This window comes from Mesoplodon bidens (genome assembly GCF_964165515.1).
Source record: "Mesoplodon bidens genome assembly, chromosome: 2".
Lineage (NCBI taxonomy): Eukaryota > Metazoa > Chordata > Mammalia > Artiodactyla > Ziphiidae > Mesoplodon > Mesoplodon bidens.
The window spans coordinates 110,954,480-110,977,226 of record NC_138177.1 but is presented as its reverse complement, the minus strand read 5'-3'; the positions used below and the strand labels follow the sequence as shown (position 1 = coordinate 110,977,226).

The 22,747-nt window shown below is 35.5% G+C and overlaps 1 protein-coding gene across 1 annotated transcript in view; it reads right to left on the bottom strand.

Moving 5' to 3' along the window:
* ZNHIT6 (zinc finger HIT-type containing 6) overlaps window positions 1–22,747 on the bottom strand; it is a 55,824-nt gene that overhangs the window by 23,355 nt on the left and 9,722 nt on the right. Inside the window, exons 5-6 of the mRNA XM_081222821.1 lie at window positions 22,337–22,440; window positions 837–905 (exon numbers count right to left, since the gene is read on the bottom strand). Coding sequence (XP_081078947.1) covers window positions 837–905; window positions 22,337–22,440 — 173 coding nt within the window. The remainder of the gene's footprint in view (window positions 1–836; window positions 906–22,336; window positions 22,441–22,747) is intronic.

Sequence of the window (22,747 nt, the reverse complement as noted above, 5' to 3'; positions counted from 1 at the left end):
TGTGCTACATACCCCACCTGCAAAATATGAGTCCTTTCCCTGTCTTTAGTCTGGTATGCAACATTAAATAAGAAAGTTCTTTCTTAAAATCCATATGACAATTACAAAGAGAGGACATTTATGCATAATGTGAATATATGCTAAAGATATTATTTAAAAAGCAACTTAAAATTTTCCTAACCCAAGGAATCAAATGGTATATCACCATTCAAATTTTTAAATGACATTTGAAATGTTCATAATATGAAAAAAGTAGGATAAAAAACTGTTATGCAAATTACTTCCAATTATGAGTATACATATATACATGTCTAAAATCATGTACTTTCTGAGGACACACTATAATGTTAATAGCAGCAATGTTATCATAGCAGAATTTTGGCTTATTTTTCATTTCCTATATAACCGCCTAGCTTAAGATTCTTCCTCTTGACTCAGCCCTCTTGATTCTCCTTGCATCGCTCTCCTTAACATCTGTCCCCATGCTGAAGTAAACACCATCATGATTTCTGTGCTAATCATTTCCCTTAGAGTTCTACCACCACTAAAAGTATTCCTAAAAAGTATACTTTCATTTTTTTCATATTTACATATGAAAATCATACTCTGAATTCTTCCTTGTTTTTCTCATTCAACATTATGTTTGAGATTCATCCACATTGGTATGTGTAGATGTAGTTCATTCATTTTCAGTGGTGTGTAGCATTGCATTGTATGAATATACCACTTAGTTATCCAGTCTACTATTGACATCTCGTTTAAGTTAACAGTTTATTTCAAATATGGAGACAAAATGAAAACAAGTGAGTTCTTAACAGACAGTAGTGATACTATACCTTTTTTCTACATACACAGCTTGACTCTGAGGAAACTGGAGCTTCACATGCCAACAAAACTGTTGTTTTCTAAGACAGAAAATAATCATGTGGGGATCAAGGTAGACAATAAAAGTCTGAACAAAAAACTCACTTCTTGAATTTTTGTTTTCAGATAATAATTCTAAAAGTATTCTTAGAATTTAACGTATTTTTTCAACTAAAAAATATTTTCTCTTTCCTAGGATTTTAGAGGCTACGTTTTTTAAACAATATACTTGCAAGAGGTTTTAAGAGGAAAAAAAATTAGGCAGTTCGAAATTCCAAGGACTTCTCATTCTTGAATTAGAAGGCAATTTCTCATAGTTCAGGGGCTTCTGAGATCACTGTGCTACTGCTTGAAGTTTACAAATAAATTTCCTTGTGACTAAAAATAATGAGCTGATGTCTCTGCCTGACTAGTCTGGAAATTAGGTGAATGAAGTATTGTCTGGTTGAGACCAGCTGGCTGCAGATACACTTCTGAGCCATGAGTACTTGCATTCAATAGCAAAACAGGAGACAAGTTGGTTGCTAAGCAGAATGCACTCTGAGTTAGTCCCTTCGCTTTCAGTCTAAACTTTGGTTTGATAACAGGATCAACAGTAATAATTCACTAAATGTGTGATTTTAGAAAAATAGCCATATGCTCTATTTAACATATTTAAATTTGGTGACACTAGACACCATTCCTTTTTTAAAAAATTTAATGCTCAAAATAGTCAATCCATTACAGAAATTTAAATGTCTTCACTACATGATCGTTTTACACGTTTTCCTTACTTAGAAGAAATTTCTAACAACCCATTGGCAAGTTAATTGCCAGCTGTATGTCCAAGCAATGACTAGCATCTCCTATAAAACTATCCCTTAGCAGCACGAGCCCAAAATCTAAAATAATTTTCTTTTAATACAATCTAGTAGAGTATCTCCCACCAAACATTTATATGATTTAAGCAAATTTTTGTCTGAGTACAACTAGCATAAAATCAAGTAAAAATCCTTCTATTAGGGTAAGTAATCACAGATTTGGTTAATAACAAGACAGTTTTGAGCACTAGTTAGAGAAAACTATGCTTGATTATGCTTATGTTGATAGTGCCACTTATCACACAAGAAACAAGCATGTTAAGTTTAATACTTTTTTGGATAGAACAAAGTTGTAAAGCACCCCTTACTAATTTAAAGGCCAGAGGTCTAAAATCTCAGAGGAAAAAACTTAAAAAAAGAAAATCTGAATGCACACCACAAAGTTACTGGTTTTAAACAAAGAAGTCTTCTAAAATGAAACACCTTGCAATATTTGTTATCTGTGAAACAGGCATCGCGTAGTATCACTATCAAGAGGCTGAGAGATACCACATTTCTCTCTTACTATGAAATAAACTGATTTTTAATCTTAATGCACAATATGGTTTCTTTCTAAATATATTTGTTAAGTTACGTGGGGAAGAAAAAAGTTTACCAACTTGTCATCTTGTGGAACGGTAAATCATACTCAATTACCCCATTGCTTGAGTAATTTCAAGAACCATTCATTCACCTTTCTTAACATTCAGTAGACCCTAAATACCTTCAGAAAGTACTTAACATTCCAAAAACAAAGAGAGAAAAGCCCTTGAAAACAATTTTATTTGCTGTAGTTAGTTGTGGTTATAAGGAAATCATTCATTACTTTTATTATATATACATTGCTAAATTATGACTATTATAAAAATCTTTCTATATTTGGCCTCAGTTCAAATATGAACAAATCTGAAAAGTACATTTAGTTTTAAAAAAATGTGATGTTGCAATATTTCAAAAACAAAAAGAGAATAAAAACATTCAATGTAACCATAGTCAGATTTAACCAACTTGTATATTGCCATATTTATATGCTTGAGATACTTTTCTTCTAAGAAATATAAGATTATTAATATGGTTGATGAGTCTTTTTACTGTTCCTTGATCCAATTCTCTTCTCATCATCAGAGGTAACTACTATCCTGAGGTTGGGTGTTTATCTTTGCCATCCATGATTTTATATTTTTAATATATATATATATATATATATATATATATATATATATACATATCTATAAATAATACAGTATTTTGTGTGATATCAACGTTTATTTCAGCATTATACTCTAAATATCTCATGCCTTGCTTTTCATTTACATTATGCTTTGGAGATTTATGAATATACATGTAAATTAGTTCATTAATTTTAACTGCTACATTGTATTCCATTGCATGAAGAATGCTAAAATCTATTTATCTACTCTCTACTGATAGACATTTATGATTGCTTCCAATTTTTTATCATTTGTTCTTGTTCTTCCATATTAAATCACAGTAAAGAAAAAAAATAAAAGAATATCCTCAGGAATGGGACCATCATTTACCTTTACTGGTGCACAGAACTAAAAGTTAACTTCATTGAAAAACTGCCTATACTTTTTTACTCTATGGTAGTATAAGAGGCATTTGAGAACAGTAATGCAGAGTATAAGATTTAAGTGAGAGTGGACAAAGAGGTTGAAGGGTGTTGTATAAACAATTCCTGAAATGAGTGAGTTACTTATCTCTAAAGTAGTTCTTTAGTTTTCCTGAAATTGATGTGGTCCTGACACAGGCAACCAAATCTCTTCCTGAGTCTGAAAGAATTGAGTTTGTTTCTCGTTTTTCATAAGTATATATAGTGATATATGTCCCACTTAAAAAAATACACATACATCAAAATCCCAACAACGTTACTTATGAGGGGAACTCTGAGTCCCCCTCTTTTTTGCTTGTAAGTTTTCTGAAAGGACAGACTTTGTAAAGGAAAAAATTAAAGTTAAGAATGCTTCGGTGAGTATCTTTAGGCATATACATAACTGTTTCTGTATTTTGGATTATTTTCTAAAGATAGATTCCAAGAAATAGAATCATTAGGATAAAGCTGGGTTTCTCAACCTCAGCAGTGCTGACATTTTGGACCAGATAATTCTATTATGGTTTGAGGGGTGGAGGTATATTGTCTTGTGCATTGAAAGATGCTTAGCAGCATCCCAGGCCTCTAACCATGAGATGCCACTAGCAACACCCACTTCCTTAGTTGTGACAACCAAAAATGCTCCCAAATATTGCAAATGTCCTCCGGGAGGCAAAATCACTATTTTTGAGAACCACTGGGACAGAGGTTTAAACATTTATTATTGTTCTTAATGCATTAGGACTACTATTCCCTAAATTCAATAAAATGTTTTCAACTATAAAAATGTCATTGTGTCCTTGTCATATTTATCAACATTCTCAAGAATGGAAATACAGTACCCAGAATATTCTCGGTCACTTAGGCACCCCAAGGCACTATGTTTAGAGCTTGATAATAGACTGGTGAAATAATGGTGGTAATCATTAAACCTAATGTTCCCTTCTGGACAACCTGATACAGTAACAGAAAAACTGACCCCTTCTCTCTGAGTGCCACGAAACTGAAGTAACTATTCATGCACAGCAAAGCCTTTTCTCCTCCTCCCCCAAATATCAACACACACACACACACACACACACACACATATACATTCTCTCTCTCTCACAACCCCCCCCATGCATTCTCAACGGGGGCAGCATCACCCAAAAAAGGCTGAAAACTGGTTCTTAGGAGGGTAAAAAAAATCTTAGATAGTATAATGGTTTGTGGCCCTTTAGAGGGCCCCTGTACATAAACAGATATAAAGTGTATAACTGTGGTATCAAAATATCGGGGGGGGGGGCGCAATTTGAGGGAAAATGTTTAAAAAGCCTCTTTGGGAGGCAATAATGAAAAAAAGTTGAGAAATACTTATATGTGTAAGTATTAAATGACAAAAATAAATATTTTTTATACTTGATTTTAGTGAGTTAATATAGGACACTTATTTAACAACTCTTGCTTACTAGAAACTGTTAAGGATCATTTTCTTCCACAGTTTCAAGAAAGTAATATGTGGATGAAGACACAAATTTGGGGGAGAAGTACTATACCTATATACTAAATTATTATTCTGACTTCATGACTTTGTATTTACAAGTATGAAGGATATGCCCCAAGCTTTTAACTATGGTTATTTCTTAACATTGTGAAAGGACTTGATTCTTACTTTATGTGTCTGTATTAAATAAATTGTTGACATAATGACTGACTAGTAGTTTTTATAATCAGAAAAATCAAAGATGTTTTCACGGGGAAGTGCCGGATGGTAGTCACAGAAAGGACAGGAATAATTTTAACATTCTTTTTAAACTTAAAAACATTTTATTATTGGAAGTGTTATTTTAAGGTGTTTCCTTTTTATCTCAGAAATTATTATCCAACCAGAACTGTCAAATGATTACTTATCTAATTATTTGACAGCTTCAAAGCTATCTTCTTCAAGAAATACGCTACGACTAAGAGTTACATATGGAGGCTGAATTCTAAGAACTAAGATTTCTAATACAAAGTTTAAATGAGCATGAATATTTTTGTTCCTAAAAAAAAAATCACCAATTCTCATTCCATTCCATCACTGATTAACCAACATTCACTCAAAAAACACTTCTAAGGGCTCGCTAGGCATTAGGGATTCAAAGAGACTGAGGGGATGAGCCCAAAGCAGACCTTTTTTTAGGGCAGTGAGTCAACCCCCAACCCACTGCATTTTTCTTCCAAATCACTGTGAGAAGCGTATAGAGTTTCACATAAAAGAACCCTGTTCTTTATTGACACTGTACACAGAAAGGATATCTAATATACTGTAATGCCCAGAGGTAGGAGAGGGCAGAGATTAAGTGGACTCTGTTTGAAACCTACTCTTAACAAAATTGATTACTTCATGTGATCTTGAGCAAGAGACACATCTCTGTTCCTCAGGGTTCTCACAGTAAAATGGGGAGAACAGTATTTATATCATAGGATTAAATGAGTACATACACGTCAAGAGCTCAGAACACAGTAATCAAAAATGCTAGTTACTATTTTTACCATTGTTATAATTTTACATTCAGTTTAATGTCCTGTGAGTTATGAAGCTTAGAACAGAAATACCGACGGGGCCTTTAACTAAGAATATTGCGCCATGAATTTATAACCAAACTCTACTTACACGGAATTCAGTGTTTATGAAACTGGACATGTGGGCTAATGCCAGATTATAAAGGGCTCTGAATGTTCTGCCAAACAATATGGATTTCATTCTGTGGTTAGTGCACTACCAACAAAGGTTTTTAAAGAAGAGGGAAATGAGGGGCTTAGAAGGAGATCTCTCATCCTACTACTTAACTCTAGTAACTGTTTCTAGAGTATATTCAGGACATTAACTTTTTAGCCCTTGTTTGTAGTTATTAAGAAAAGTATTTCCTACTACTTTTGAGAAGTTCACTGACATAGTGCAGTTTAAATATGCCTGAAATTTTTACTTATGATTTTTAAATACAGGTGACTCCATGACGTAAGCTAAAGCTAGATTTTCCACAAGTCTGATCTTCAGAGTACTATACCACTTATTAAGTTAGAAAAGCCTACAGGTTATGAAGACTACCAGTAGATCCTTTTACCAGAGAGCACTAGCAAGTAGCAATAACAATATTTATCCCCTGGTATCCTGGGGGAATTGGTTCAGTCCTTCCCCACACTCCACTGCACAGTTACTAAAATTGAAGATGCTCAAGTCCTTTATATAAAATGGTATAGTATCTGCATATAACCTACACACACCCTTACATATACTTTATTTAAATTTTTTTTTTATTTTTAAAAATATTTGATTAATTAATTAATTAATTAATATAGGCTGTGCCATGTGGGATCTTTTAGCTGTGGCATGCAGACTTCTTAGTTGCGGCATGCGAACTTCTAGTTGCGGCATGCGAACTTCTAGTTGCGGCATGCATGCGGGATCTAGTTCCCCAACCAGGGATCGAACCCGGGCGCCCTGCACTGGGAGTGCAGAGTCTTACCCACTCGACCACCAGGGAAGTCCCCTCACATATATTTTAAATCATCTCTAGATTGCTTATAATACCTAATACAACATAAATGCTACGTAAACCATTGCTGGTGTGCAGCAAATTCAAGTTTTGCTTTTGGAACCTTCTGGAGATTTTTTTCCCCCAAATATTTTCAATCTGTGGTTAACTGAATCTGTAGATGTAGAACCTGCAGATACAGAGGGCTGACTAGTTTATTAAGTGCCTTTTGAATGTCACGCATTGTTCTAAATGTTTTATATGTGTTAATTTATTTCATTCTTGTAATTCTGTGGGATAAGTGCTATTATTTACAGGTGAGAACACTAAGGCAGAGAGAAGTCAGTCACTCCTCCAACACGATTATTCAGCTGGAAGGTGGCAGAGCTGAGATTTGAACCCAGGCAGCACATTAACTCTAGAGTCTATGCTCCAATCTAGTATACTATTATGAACTTTCCAGAAATGAAAGTTCAGTAACAAGCCATGTATTTTTCTGTACGATAATTCAAATGGATCTCAATTATATTTTATTTTAAATATTCGCCTCCATATTTTAAAATCACTTTTAAGAGTTATAGTGGACATTTTGTCTCCTTGGCAACCCTATCACCATACTCGTTCCTAATCCATAACCATATTTTGATGAATGGATCCCATCCATACCTCCAGGACTATACACTTAACTGCCTGGCTTAAGAAAATCACATCGTATGTTCTCCTGGACACAATGGTTCAGGACTGGGCAGATGACCTAGGTGGTCCACTCATGGTGAATTTCAGGTTTCCTGTTCAGTTATGCTGGGAAAGAAGCATTCCTAAATATTTACCTAAACTGTTACAAGGATTCAGCTGACACCACAGAAGATACAATGGAGAATCAGCAATAAACTGGGTCCTTGAAGATACAATTGAGTCATTGTACCTATTCACCCTGAAGTCCATTCAACCTCAGAACATTCAGTTATGAGAGCCAATAGTACACCCTATTTATAGCTCAAACCGGTTTGAACTGAATATTTTATTTCATGAAAAATAAAGCATCCTAACTGTTTGATATAAGGGATTAAATTTTTCTTTCTCGATGTCATCTTGCATTTCTAAGCAACGGAAAAGGTAGACTAATCTGTATATTGTCAACTGTTATAAAATTTGGACACAGCAAATAATACCTGATGGAATTTCAGGAAAAAGGCATTTTGTTCCACTATGGGTTATGAAATCTTATTTTAACTTAAAGCAGAAGGAAAATCTACAAAAATGTGAAACCCTTCAAGAAAAAACAAATGTACAAAATATCTACATAATTCTTCACTCACAGGCATTTTATCTTTCGAAATGTATTTCAAGATCAAAATTTAAAGTTTCAAACATAAACGTAACTATACTTCATAAAAATAATCCATCTATTTTATTAGGATTGGTACCATAATAAGTGTTTTTGGAAGAGTGAATACAAAGGATCTGTGTAGTTACTTAGCATGGATTAAAATTACTGGAACTGGGGAGAATGAAAACCATAATTTTATGTCTCACATCATTATGAAAATACTTTGAAAAGTTCCAGTTATATATTATATTTTGCTCTTTTAAAAATCAGTTTCACTACTACATGATAATAGGAAACAGGTTAAGTATGTGGTATTGGCTTCAGTAGACAGTATATTAAGAAAATGGATATAGTAGGTCAAGATTGAAATGAAAAAGTACATTTTGCTTCAAATAACTGTAAATACTTGAGCACTTAATAAAGCAGTTCTCCACTGGGAGTGGCATCAATCTCATTTGGAAGTGGCTAGGCAGTTTTGATTGTTCCAAGGCTGGGAAGCACTTTAGGCATATAGTGGGCGGGGACCAGAAATGCTAACCTTCCTGTAATGCACGGGACAGTCCCACACAACAAAAACTGTCCTGTTCAAAATGCCAATAGAGCCCCTACTAAGAAACACCAGAACACAGAAAGGATAGCAGATACGTGCATAACAAAAACTGAATACCGGCACTAAATGCCAGCATCTGTTTCACATTAACTTTGGAGAAAATATGTACTATAGGAACTCTGGCAAAGAAGAAATAATGGAGAAGATGAGCTACCATGTGTACTTGCACAGATGTCTAGGAAATATGAAAGGGGAAGACATTCTAGGATTAAGAATATAACCAGGGCTTCCCTGGTGGTGCAGTGGTTGAGAGTCCGCCTGCCGATGCAGGGGACACAGGTTCGTGCCTGGGTCTGGGAAGATCCCACATGCCGCGGAGCGGCTGGGCCTGTGAGCCATGGCTGCTGAGCCTGCGCGTCCGGAGCCTGTGCTCCGCAACAGAAGAGGCCACAACAGTGAGAGGCCCGCATACTGCAAAAAAAAAAAAAAAAAAAAAAAAAAAGAATATAACCAGCCCGGGTACATTTAGTTGAATACATTAGGAAATACATACACATACAATATAATATATAACTGGAACTTTTCAAAGTATTTTCATAATGATGTGAGACATAAGATTATGGTTTTCATTCTCCCCAGTTTCAGTTGGGGACAACTATGAAGATCCACTATTTAGTATGGATCCCTTAGAGGAACAGGAACATATTCTGCTTAAAGTATGACTCTATCTCAACTCCCTGGCATGGCATATAAGGTCCTGCAAGGCCCAGCCCCAGTGGGGCTCTCTCCAGTCTTATGCCCTACCACTTCCCAACTCCCACCCTAGTTTCTAGATATACCAGACTACTTACATTGTCTTCAATTTGCTACTCCTTTTGCATCTGATATTCTCACCATAAGACTATCCTTCCCTCTGTCTGGATAAAACCCTGACTTAAAAACTCCTCCTTGTCCTTCAATAATTTTGCTCAAATTCTATCTTCTCTTGGGAGGACTTTCCAGTCCCCAGCTCTTAAGGAATAACACTTCCCCAAGGCTGGGGCACTGAGCCCTCCTTTGTGCTCCCACAACGCTCCATGTATCTTCCATCAGAGCATTCACCACACTACGTTATGAAAGTTTGCTGTCTTGTCTTCCCACTGAACTACTTGAGAAGAAGGACAGTGACTTACTGGCATATAGGTCAGTGTTTTTCAGGTAGAGATAAACATCAGAATCACCTAGTGCCTTTTTTTTAAAAATTAAAGACAAATTATTTTAGAGCCCTTTAGGTGCACAGCAAAATCAAGAGGAAGGTACAGAGATTTCCCATATATCCTCTGCCCCTACATATGCACAGCCTCATCTGGTTCTTTTATAATGTAAAGATACCTAAGCTCTACCCTAGGCTCAATGACTTAGGAATTCTATTGGTCGGGCCCAGGTATCTGCATTTTGAAATTGTCCCAGTTAATTCTGATGTATACTCTAGATTGAAAACCATTTACACAAAACTGGCACATTATTGTCCGCATCTTACAAATAAGGCAAGGGGCACAGAGAGGTAAATAACTTGCCAAGAAAACTCCCTTACACATAAAAATTAAATTAAATTTTGTCATGTTTAATACAAAATAAACATTTGAAAATTATTAAATATATTATTATTCCTCTTGTAAAAAGTAAAGACACTGAGGAAGACCCTTCATTATTTTGGGTAATGAGAAATACTTGAAAGAGATATTTCCAACTGCCTGAAAAGTAGCAATTTCAAATGGGGGGGGGATAAAGAAAGGAAGTTAATTTTAGGCCATGGAATAGAGTACAACACTTGAGAGCTTCAGGCAGTCCATCCAAAGCCACATGAGATGACAGATTTCACCTACTGGCAATTCTGCCTATGATCAATGAAGGTATCTCTGAGCTAATGACTCCTGTGGGTACAAGAAGCATTAAAAGATTCTGAGCAGGCGACCATCATACTAAAAACATGCTTTAGGAAGATGTATCTGGCATCAATGTACAAGAGTGACTGAGGTGAGAAGACACTGAAGGTAGGGAGAGCTCTTAGAAGTTCCCCAATGGTCCCAGGTGAGACAAGTTGGGCCTGCATGGGAGAAGACAGCTGATAGATGCTGCAGTGAAGGAAGTGGAAAGGGACTCATTCCTGAGGCATAACATGAAGAAGCAGACTTGGTGACTGAGGAGGGACTTCCCTAACTGAACCAGTATGGGGACCCTGATATGATCAAGAATGTTTGGTTTCCATTTGTATGAATGCTGGCTAACTGTTGCTGTGGAAAGATATACCCTCTGTGATGCTGTGGCATAAGAACCTCCTTCTTACCACTGTCTACATGGCCCCAGTAAGGAAATACCTGAGTGACTGAGGAACCATTAGAAAACCAGTGTGAAAGAATAGAAGTGTTAAGTCCTTGCTGTTGCTTTGAATTTTTTCATCAGACTGTATCAAAGCAGTTATCGGAGAGAAACCATAGAGCTAATCATTTTTAATTAGTTAACAAGTTTGTACTGAGCACCTATTATGTAATCCCCCCAAATCTACCTCTCTCACCATGACCACAACTGCTAAATCCATTTCATTTTCCTTTGCTCTTTTCTAAAGTTAGTTTGCAACAAAGTACAAACCTATACTACTTATAAGACACCATACCCCCCAAAAAAACCAAACCCACAAAAACAAAACCAAAAAACCTGTGCTTTAAGAAATGTATTGCCACATAATTGTTTAAAGAAAAAAGTGCTACTGACGTTAATACAGAGGTGGATATGTATATCATCGCAATAAAATTTGAATGCTGTAATTTTATCCAAAGAGCAAAAAATAATTAAAATTTTTTTTTATTGAAATAGAGTTGATTTACAATACTGTGCCGATCTCTGCATACAGCAAAGTGACTCAGTTACACACATACAGACACTCTTACAAAAAGTAATTTTAAGAATCTATAAAAGGTTATTTCTTTACAAGAGAGACATCTAGTGGCTAGCTTCTAAAATAGGACTGGAGCTCAAATAGCAATTCACACTGTTGTTCAATAATGGGAACACTTCCACTATCTTAATACTCTAAGTTTAAGAGAGACCCCTAGACAGAGAGCCTAAGAACTCTGGGCCAAAAGGAAGATAGCAACTCAGCTCTAAGCTGACAGTTGTAAAGGAATGAAGAAGGACTGGGCTGCTTCGAAATGAGGGTCGAAGTCATGTGGAGACAAACTGCCAGAAGATGAAGGTCAAAAGTTGGGTCCATTCCTAGGGAATGGGAGGTTAGACCACACAAGAGAGTACATGCCTGGAGTTAAGCTAAAGATATTACTGGGGAGGAGTCTCTCAATCCAATTCTTTTTTCCAAATGACAAGTCAAAATATATTCCCCCTCACTGCTGAATCCTCAGGCCCAAATAGCCAGGAAAATAAAATGAGGGACTTGGGCAACCAAATGAGATGTGATATTCAAACACAACCAAGATAATCTCCAGGTTTGCTATCCATGGCTTTCTGTAGCAAAACACTAAAACACAACTGAAAAGATGCAGCCGTGGATAAAAACATGGAATTTTATATGACAGTACCAGAATACTTTTCAAAGACTATTGAATATATTTACAACTCAAAATGTATAATGGTCCTGCCCACATCCATCAATGTCTTTTAAAATTATTATTTTAAAAAGTTATTTATTTATTCTTAAGTATTACATGCACATGGTCTAAAATTCAAAAAAGGTACAAAAGGGCATGTAATTCCCATCCCTGTCCCCCTCTACCCAATTTCCCTCCCTTAAGATAACTACTATTAATAGTTTATAATATAAGTATATACGGATATAACCTTTACTTTTCACACAATGGTAGCACACAATGAACATAGTTCTGTATTTATCTTTATTCACTTAGTATTTCTGGCAACCATTCCAATACTCATACATTTAGAGCTGCTGAATTTTTCCCCCATTTTAAAGGCGTACCATAATTTATTTAAGCAGTCCACTATTGATGGATATTTAGATTCATACTACTCTTTTGCTATTACAAACAATGTTGCACCATATGTATGGTTATATATATATCAGATAAATTCCTAAAAGTAGAATTGTTAGGTGAACAAGTACTTATCATGCCTTCCTGATCCATCTGTCTTCGACAACTGACCTTCCCTTTGGGGCCACTACTTATTTTAAGCAATTAGGGCAACTTGGCAGAGAAGATCATCTGAAAACTCTGTCAAGGCACACAATAAGAAATCCTGGAGAAATACAGCAAACATACTGAGCTCATCAAAAAGTATGAAAAATTTTCAGGGGCCAAAAGGAAGCAGGAACTAAAAACCATAGTGGAATGTGGAAGCTATACCTGCTCTGGAGGCCTTTGCCTCCAAGTAATCAAGAGGCTTGGTAACCAAAAGGCTTATGTTTCAACAGTCACTGCGGGACATGAGACAAGATACTGATCTCACATTAGCTGGAGACCTCAAACTGAGATCACTGCATAAAACTATGCAGTGAAAGAGTGAACCAGAAAAATTCTGCCAATCAGCAAAGGGAGACAATGAGGAAACCTGTCCACCTCAGCTTGAGGTCTAGAGAGAGAAAAAGGTATAGGAGGTGGGGGAAAGGTTTCAATTGAGAATGAATAAGTATGGACTCCTCAAATGGGTTTGGGGTTCAAATTATTATCAGTAGTACAGTCTGATAAACTTCAGACTAAGAAATTAAAGAGGGTCCTGGATTGGTGCGATGGGTATCTGGCATAAGCAAATGCATACCACCTCCTACATGAACTTGAGTTCATAATTACATTTTAGAAAAAAAAAGGGAAACAAGCCATCAAAATGAAGAGTCAGCAGAAACAGCAGACAGCAGTAACAAATTTCCAAGAAATTCAGACAGAATTATTTACACAAATAACAAATGCACTAAATTATTGAATAAAATGGGAGGTCAAAACATGAGAAAGGAATACATTCTACCTAAAAGACCAGATAGATTTGGGAAAGGAACAGAACTTCAAGAAATGAAAAGTGTAACTGAAACACAAACAAAAAGCCCACTCAGTACATGGGCTAAATATCAATTAGACACGGTTAAGGAGGGAAAGTGACTTGGTTGATACACCTGAATGAATTACCCAGAAGGTAGGTAAGATGGACAGAGAAATAAAAAATTAAGATAATGTATTAGAATTTTCCAGAATTATGCAGAAAGCACAGCAAATCCAAAGGAAGATAAATCACCCCAAAGACAAACGTGAAGAACTTAAAAGCAACTGACATAGAAAGATTGTATAAAACATCAGTGTTCTCAATAAGGGCAAAAGAAGTAAGAAAACAGTGGAATAAATAAACTGAAGTACTAAAATAAATGTCAACTTGAGATACTTCATATTCAGCTAAACTATCATTCAAAATAAGGGTGACCTATATGATTCATATATATGAAATTTTAAAACAAGCAAAATTCATCTTCAGGGTGAAAATTAGAATAGGTTATCTGAGGAGGAGAGGAGATAACTAGGAAAAACCTTTCTTGGGTGATGGTAATATTTTATATATTTACAGGGACTGGGTTATACTGGTATATGCATTTGTCAAAACTCAACAAATATACACTTAAGATTTGTGCATTTCATTGCCCGTAAATTTTACGTCAATAGGAAAAGTGAGCTTCATATCTTTCAGACAACTATTTAAACTCCAACATTATTTTTTAACTGAACATACTCAATATCATGGATGTCATTCCATGACAATACTTCTGTATCTAATTGTTTTTGTTTAATGGTTGCATAGAATTCCACTGTATGAAGGCATCACTATTAACTTAGCTCAGCCCAATACTGAGGGATACTCAAAGCTGTTGCCAGTTTTTACACTATTAAAAACAATGTTGCAATAGATATACACGTACATATATCTCTGTGAACTGTACTAATATATTTGATGCTAAATTCCTTGAGTAGGCAAGTATAACATTTTTAGAAATATTGTCTTCTAAAATGACACCTAAGTTTTTACTCTCAAAAACAGTGGAAGAAGAAAATGGTCTGGCTAGCTCATACCTTCACTATATTAGATATTGTTAATATATGCTTGTCAGACGCATACTGTGTGTGTGTGTGTGTGTGTATGTATATATATACATCTTTCTATGACCATCTATTCTAATCCTTTGCCCCTTTCCTAATTAGTTACTAGTCTTTTTTATTAATGCATAAGCACTGTCATATATGTTTAAAGATTTTTTTTGGAAGCGGGTCTGGTAGTCTTTTGATTTTATTATGGTCTTTTTTGGCCACTTTTTTAAAAAAATTATGTAAATTTAGTTTTTTTTCCTTTATGGCTTTGGATGGGATGTTCCTCTCTTCAAAATTATGAAAATATTCCCATATTTTTAATTCTATTTTAAGTTTAAAATTTTACTAACATAATGTTATAGGTCACTTATTCTTCAAAAATAAACTTATTCATAGAAAAAGAGATCAGATTTCTGGTTACCAGAGAGAGGGGAGGAGGAGGGGGAATTGGACAAAGGTAGTCAAAAGTTACAAACTTCCAGTTATAAGATAAATAAATACTAAGGATGTAATATACAACATGGTAAATATAATCAACACTGTTGTGTGTTATGTATCAAAGTTGTTCAGAGAGTAAATTCCAAGCACTTTCATCACAGGAAAATAACTTTTTTTCTATTTCTTTAATTTTGTATCTATGAGATGACGGATGTTCATGAAATTTATTGTGATAATCACTTCATGATGTACATAAATCAAATCACTATGCTGTACACCTTACACTTATACAGTGCTGTATGTCAATTATATCTCAATAAAATGGGAAGAAAAAGATTTTAATTCCACCTGGAAGTTCTGGTAAAAAAACCTGTCAAATGGCAAACAGTCTCAACCCCATTTATTGAATAAGTCATTCTCTGTATTAATTTGAAATACTACCTGATCATATACCAGAGTGCCAAGTAGCCTCATGTCTATTCTCTGTTATCTGAACTAACTGTTCATTCCTACATCAACACCATAAAACTTTACTAAAATTTCATACATTTTAATGAGTCCAGCCTTATTACTCTTTCTTTTCCCAGGTTCTCCTCGTGCTTCTCCCATGTTTACTCTTCCAAATGAACTTAAGTCATTTTATCATGAATCCTTTCCTTCTCCAAAAAAAAATATTAAAAAATCCGAAATCAAAACCAAACAAAATCCCATTAATATTTTCATTGGGATCATATCAGATTTAAAGATCATTCATTTAAGAAATAAATGTTATTTCTATAATATTGAGTCTCTTAATAACATGGTCCTTTCTCCCCATTTGTTCAATTCTTTTAAGCCATTCAGTAGAATTTAAGTTTTCTTCATAGAGAACTTTCATATTTCTTTCAATAGTTTTTGATTAGCATTGGGTGAAAGTAAACATCAAGTTAACATGCCCCACGTAAGAGATGAGGCAGAGAAGTTACCTTTGAAAGAGTCACAATTTAAAAGAAGTAGTTTGGGATCTGCTATAAAATAAGTAGGGGAGCCTTATATTGCACACATTTCCTTACCAAGCTCCTCTATTTTTAACAGAGAATGTCTTTTTCGTATTGGCTCAACTAATTCTTTTTTTTTTTTTTTTCCAACTAATTCTTAATATAAGCATCCCTTAACTTTTCTTTGTTCATTAAAGTTATCCATTATGACGTTCCAGCAAATTCACCAGTCCTCTAAAATTCCTTGCTACTGATATTAAATACACTTTTGACATCACAGGCTGGTTAGTGTTATATCCCACTTTGACTATAAAGTGAAAATTATGGTTCCTAGTCTTAGAAAAATTCACGTATCACATAATTTTGCATATGATTTTAAGAGGTTTGAAGTCATACTAGTCAAAAACTCCTACCATAAAGGATGCCTGGCTTAAAATGAACCTATGATTCTAAGGTACCTAATGCACTTGCTACCACATAACCTGCTGTTAGTCCTACAGAGGTAATTCAAGCAGAATGGGCTTTAGTCACACTTCATATGTGGCTATTTAATTGTTTTTAAAAAACGTTTTATTTTCAAGTAATTTCAAACTTTACAGAAAAGTTACAAAAACACCACAAAGAATTCTTCAGTCAGAATGCTCAAAAGTTACCACTGGAACATTTAATTTTTTTTTTAACATCTTTATTGGAGTATAATTGCTTTATAATGTTGTGTTAGTTTCTGCTATATAACAAAGTGAATCAGCTATATGTATACATATATCCCCATATCCTCTCCCTCTTGTGTCTCCCTCCCACCCTCCCTATCCCACCCCTCTAGGTGGTCACAAAGCACTGAACTGATCTCCCCGTGCAATGCAGCTGCTTTCCACTAGCTATCTACTCTACATTTAGTAGTGTATATATGTCAGTGCTACTCTCTCACTGTCCCAGCTTCCCCTTCCCCGTGTCCTCAAGTCCATTCTCTACGTCTGCGTCTTTATTCCTATCCTGCCCCTAGGTTCATCAGAACCATTTTTTTTTTTTTTTAGATTCCATATATATGTGTTAGCATATGGCATTTGTTTTTCTCTTTCCAGCTTACTTCACTCTGTATGACAGACTCTAGGTCCATCCACCTCACTATAAATAACTCAATTTCATTTCTTTTTATGGCTGAGTAATATTCCATTGCATATATTTGCCACATCTTCTTTATCCATTCATCTGTCGATGGACACCTAGGTTGCTTCCATGTCCTGGCTATTGTAAACAGTGCTGCAATGAACATTGTGGAACATTAAAGAACTTCAATTTGAGTTCTTGTGTATACTGTAGCTCAAGCTGCTTAAACAAACAAAGGAACAATTTAATACCTAGGGCGTAATTATAATAATCTTAGTACAGGACCAAGATCGCATACGAATAATTCCAAACCTTGAATCTCTGAAATTGAAATATTTTCATAACTCCTCCAGCAGCAGAAACCTGACTGAGCTCATTTACAGTCATTATTTTCCCATTAAAATGTAAACATTTGTAGGTTTCACTGCAGAAATAGTACTGTTTGATTATATAATGCTGCCCCAGACCTACTAGGGATGAATATAATATAGTAAACGTAACATATCCCCAAAGATTTCCAGTAAGAGAATGCAGATCGTTTATTAACATTGCACATTATCTACTAAGTGCCAGGTATTAATTTAGGTATTATTTCATTTACTCCCCTCAACAACCCAGTAAATTCGCTCTTGCCTGAGGTCACCTAACGTGAACCATATGTAGAGGCAATATTCAAATTCAGGTTTATCTCAGTCAAAACCTTAACCACTTTTAAAAGTTTAAAAAAGCATTGAAAACAAGTCTCTTAAAAACACAATACTGGCGATGTGGGAGGTAAAAATAATTCTTTGATAAGATGTAGCATCCTCTTCTTCCCTCCTTCCAGCAAATAACACTACGATCACCTAAAATTTTTATCGTTTTCATATGAATGTCTGAGAAAACACAGATATTACAAAAAAAGGCACTTCTAAATGCCTTTCTTCACTTTTCCCCCCTAAGAGTAAAGTACAGGACCATATATATTTATCTTGCTACTCATATATCACCTTTTAGCAATCAAAATTTTCTGCAATCCTGATCTTGCCAAACATCAAGTTCAATAAGTATGTCTGGGCTTCCCTGGTGGAGCAGTGGTTGAGAGTCTGCCTGCCGATGCAGGGGACACGGGTTCGTGCCCCGGTCCGGGAAGATCCCACATGCAGCAGAGCGGCTGGGCCTGTGAGCCATGGCCGCTGAGCCTGCGTGTCTGGAGCCTGTGCTCCGCAACAGGAGAAGCCACAACAGTGAGAGGCCCGCGTACGGCAGAAAAAAAAAAAAAAAGTATGTCTTCCGTATTCATCTAAATCAGTGGCTCTCAAATTTTGCCTCTCCCCACTGCCCCCATCCCAGGGGATGTGTGTGTGTGGGTGTGTGTGTGGGTGTTACCAAAATCTAGTCAGTAGAAGCCAGGGATGCTGCTAAACATCCTATAATACACACGCCAGCCACTCACGACAAAGAACTCTGTGACTCAAAACATCACAGCGCCAAGATAAGATATCATGATCTAAGTCACTGATGAAAATGCTGAACAAGAATGAACAAAATATAGGAACACACTGAAGAGATTTCCAAGCTATCAACCAACTAAGCAGAATATTCTAAGTATGGCTATCAACTAACTGGGAATTCACCTTAAACCTTTACTATTCATCAAACACCCAAACACAGACATTTTAAATTCAGTTTGTGGCATTTTTCCATTTAGAAATAATAATGGGAAATTTAACAAAGAACAAATAGAAAAATTCTGTTCCATAGATTTCAATTATTTATTTCACCAAATTATTCTGAATTATTTCACCAAAATAGTTATAAAAATGAAAGATCATCTTACTACCACAGATTGAATTAAGTCAAACTTCACCCTTGAATTTTAAGATATTATTCTGAAACATGTGGCCAAATATTCCATATCGAAGTAGCAATTAAATAAAATCAAATTAAAACAAAATACCATTTCCACCTTCCAAAACAGCAACAAAATTTTTTAAAAAAGAGACAACTCAGTGCTAGTGAGATGTTTAAACAGGTATTCTTCTTTTTTTTTTTTTTTTTGCGGTACGCGGGCCTCTCACTGCTGTGGCTTCTCCCATTGCAGAGCACAGGCTCCGGACGCGCAGGCTCAGTGGCCATGGCTCACGGGCCCAGCCACTCCGCCGCATGTGGGATCCTCCCGGACTGGTGCACGAACCCGTGTCCCCTACATCAGCAGGCGGACTCTCAACCACTGCACCACCAGGGAAGCCCAGGTATTCTCATTTACTACAAATGAAAATGAAAACTGGCGTATCCCTAGCTTATTATTACTAGCCCTACTTTATAGATGAGGAAACTGAAGCACAAAGAAGTTAGGTGGCTTAGCTTAATATCACATGGTTAGGAAGCAGCTGGTTAGAAATCTGAATCCAGGCAGCCTAGCTCCAGTTTGTGCTCTTAACCACTCCATTTTACTATCTCTATGTTTTTTTTGTTTTTTGTTTTTTTTTGTGGTACGCGGGCCTCTCACTGTTGTGGCCTCTCCCGTTGTGGAGCACAGGCTCCGGATGCACAGACTCAGCGGCCATGGCTCATGGGCCTAGCCGCTCTGCGGCATGTGGGATCTTCCCAGACTGGGGCACGAACCCGTGTCCCCTGCATCGGCAGGTGGACTCACAACCAGTGCGCCACCAGGGAAGCCCTATCTCTATGTTTTATAGAATTTTATTTACAACTGTTTAAAATGCATCAAAAATGACTGGAAGACAAAATTAAGGGTGAAAAGACTGGAGAAAATATTTACAATGCATGCAACAGATCAAAATGAGATATAAGCAGGCACATTAAATGAAAAAATTCAACTGTTCAACCTCTAATCAGATATGCAAAAAAGTTTAATAATATTCAATTAAAGTGCAGTATAACTAAAATAGGCACTCATACATTTTTGTGGAAGGTACAAAGTAGTACTTTTTTGGGGAGGACAATTTGAAGTTTCCTTCAAAAGTATAAATGCATGTAGTCTCTGATCCAGTAATTCCACTTTCTAGGAATTTATCATACAGAAAAATTCACATAAGCACACAAAACAATTTATTCAAGGATGTTTATAACAGCATTATTTGTAATAATTAAAATCTAGAAATTAGCTAAAAATGTTCATGAATATTGGAATAATTAAATAAATTAGGATATAGTAGTCATAGTTGAAATATACTACTTAAACAAAGCGAGGCAGATTTGCATTAACAAGTAAGATGTCCATAATATATTGTTAAATAGAAAAAAGCTAGCTGTAGAAAAAAGTGTGTGCCTTTATTTACAGAGATGAATAATGTTTAACTTGAGGAGAGTCATGTAACTTTTTATACTTTTATATAAGTATTTAATATTATGTTTTACTTTATTGATTGAAAAAAGGACACATGATTAGAAGAAAACATAAAATATTATCAGTGGTTGTCTCTGTGTAGTGGAATTAAAGGTGCTATTTTTCCTTTAAATTTTTTTATGATGAGAATGTATTACTTTTACAATTGCTACTATATGCTGATTCCTTCCTACACTCCAGTTAGTGTCTAGGTAAATTAATACACTAAGGTCACAACTACACAGTAGCTATCATTAGCTCCAATTTACAGATGTGAAAGCAGCTAAGAAATTGACTCTAAAGTCTACTGTGTACTATGTTGCTAATCTCCTCATGTGAAGACACTAAAAATATAAGAAAATCAAGCCCAAATCATTGTAAATTCATGAGTAAAAGGCATAATGCAAGAGTCCAATTTGCCATTTCAGAGATCTGAGGTGCTCCAAAATAACAGTATAAATTTGTGTTCTAAACTCAGAAAATACACCGAATGTAGTATTCTTGGAAAAAACTTCCCACATACATTCATGTGTCTAAAGACCCCAAAATTAAAAATTTGAGGCTATATTAGTAGTAGTAAAACCATTCTGAATGGTTTCTTTCATAAAACAGGAATACATTTTATATTTCAGAAGGCACAAACCAGTTATCTTAAATTTCAAACAAATTATGTCTATTTCTAGATATGTCAATTTCAAAATACACAAAAGAATCATCTCATATTTGATAAATGCAAAGTATTACTTTACTCCTAGAAACCAACCGAAAAAAGGGAAAACCACCTTTAGAAATATTTGTCTTGAAACATATAAAATAAGTGGATAACACCATTCTCTAATAATATAATACCTTCTGAAAAGATGGACGGTTTCTGTTTCTTCAATTTATGTAGTAAAATTGTGAGGGAACCTTACAGTTTACCTAGTACAACGCCCACCATTATGCAGATGGAGCCCGGAGAAAAGAAGTAATTTGCTCAAGGCTTCACAGTTACTAAGAGGCTGAAGTGGGAGGACTCACTCAGGTTTTTTGACTCTAAATCCAGAATGTTGACTTTTGAAAGGTATTATCCAATAATTTAGTGGGCTACTTACAGTACTTTGGGATCCTGTTCTTCTCTGTACTACTGGGGCCTTTTTGACCCAGCACTTTCAGAGAGCAGGAAACTCATCTCTAATGTATTATCTGTATTCACAGATTCACTACAGACTAAATGTTTTCCAAGTTCCCTTTCTTCTCCATCACTGGCTCTCAAATGAAATCCTATTTGGAATCCCAAAGTAAAAGGATTATAAAAGCCAAGCTGCTCTGGTTAAAAATATGCAGGAATTCTGCTTTGACCTATTGCTTTGTCCTTGAAGCTTCTGAAATACTTTCACGGTATCTTAGGTCTCAGAGAGAAGGACAGACATGTACACACACTCTCTTCTCTCTCTCCACCTCTCACAACACACACACACACACACACACACACACACACACACACACACACACACACACAGAGCAAACCCAAAGTGTTATTAAAGTCACATGACATAAAATTAGCATAAGTTCCTAAATGTTTATTTCCAATTTGTGCAGTCATCTTGTCCTGTACCAATAACAAACACTTCATAGACCACACTTTGAGTAGCAATGTTCTATAGTAAACCAAATCTTAAAAGATGTTCCTAATCAAATCAGAACATCTGATATACTAAGAAAGAAGTCAGACACTTACTTCTTATCAAAAAATGTTGAATTTTCTCTCCTTTTGGTGAATCCATTGGGCAGAAGTTTTAAGTTAATAGCTTGCTTTCGAGCACGATTTTTCATAAAGTACATCTAACAACCAGAAACAAATAGGCAAATTAATATTAAAATGCCTTAAATTCCAAAAGCACATAAAACAATGTTCAAAACACAATAATTAATAGTTATTGAGTAGTTATGTTTCACAGACTGCACTAAACAGCAATGTCTCATTTAATCCTCACAATACTATGAGGCAGGTACTATTAGTACTCCCATTTCTGCTATTTCAGCTATTTCTGAGATGTAGAGCCTACATTCAAATCCAGGTCTGTCTAATTCCAGAGCCTGTGATTTTAACCATATACTCTATAAGCCAAAAGAAGAATTTTATGGGGAT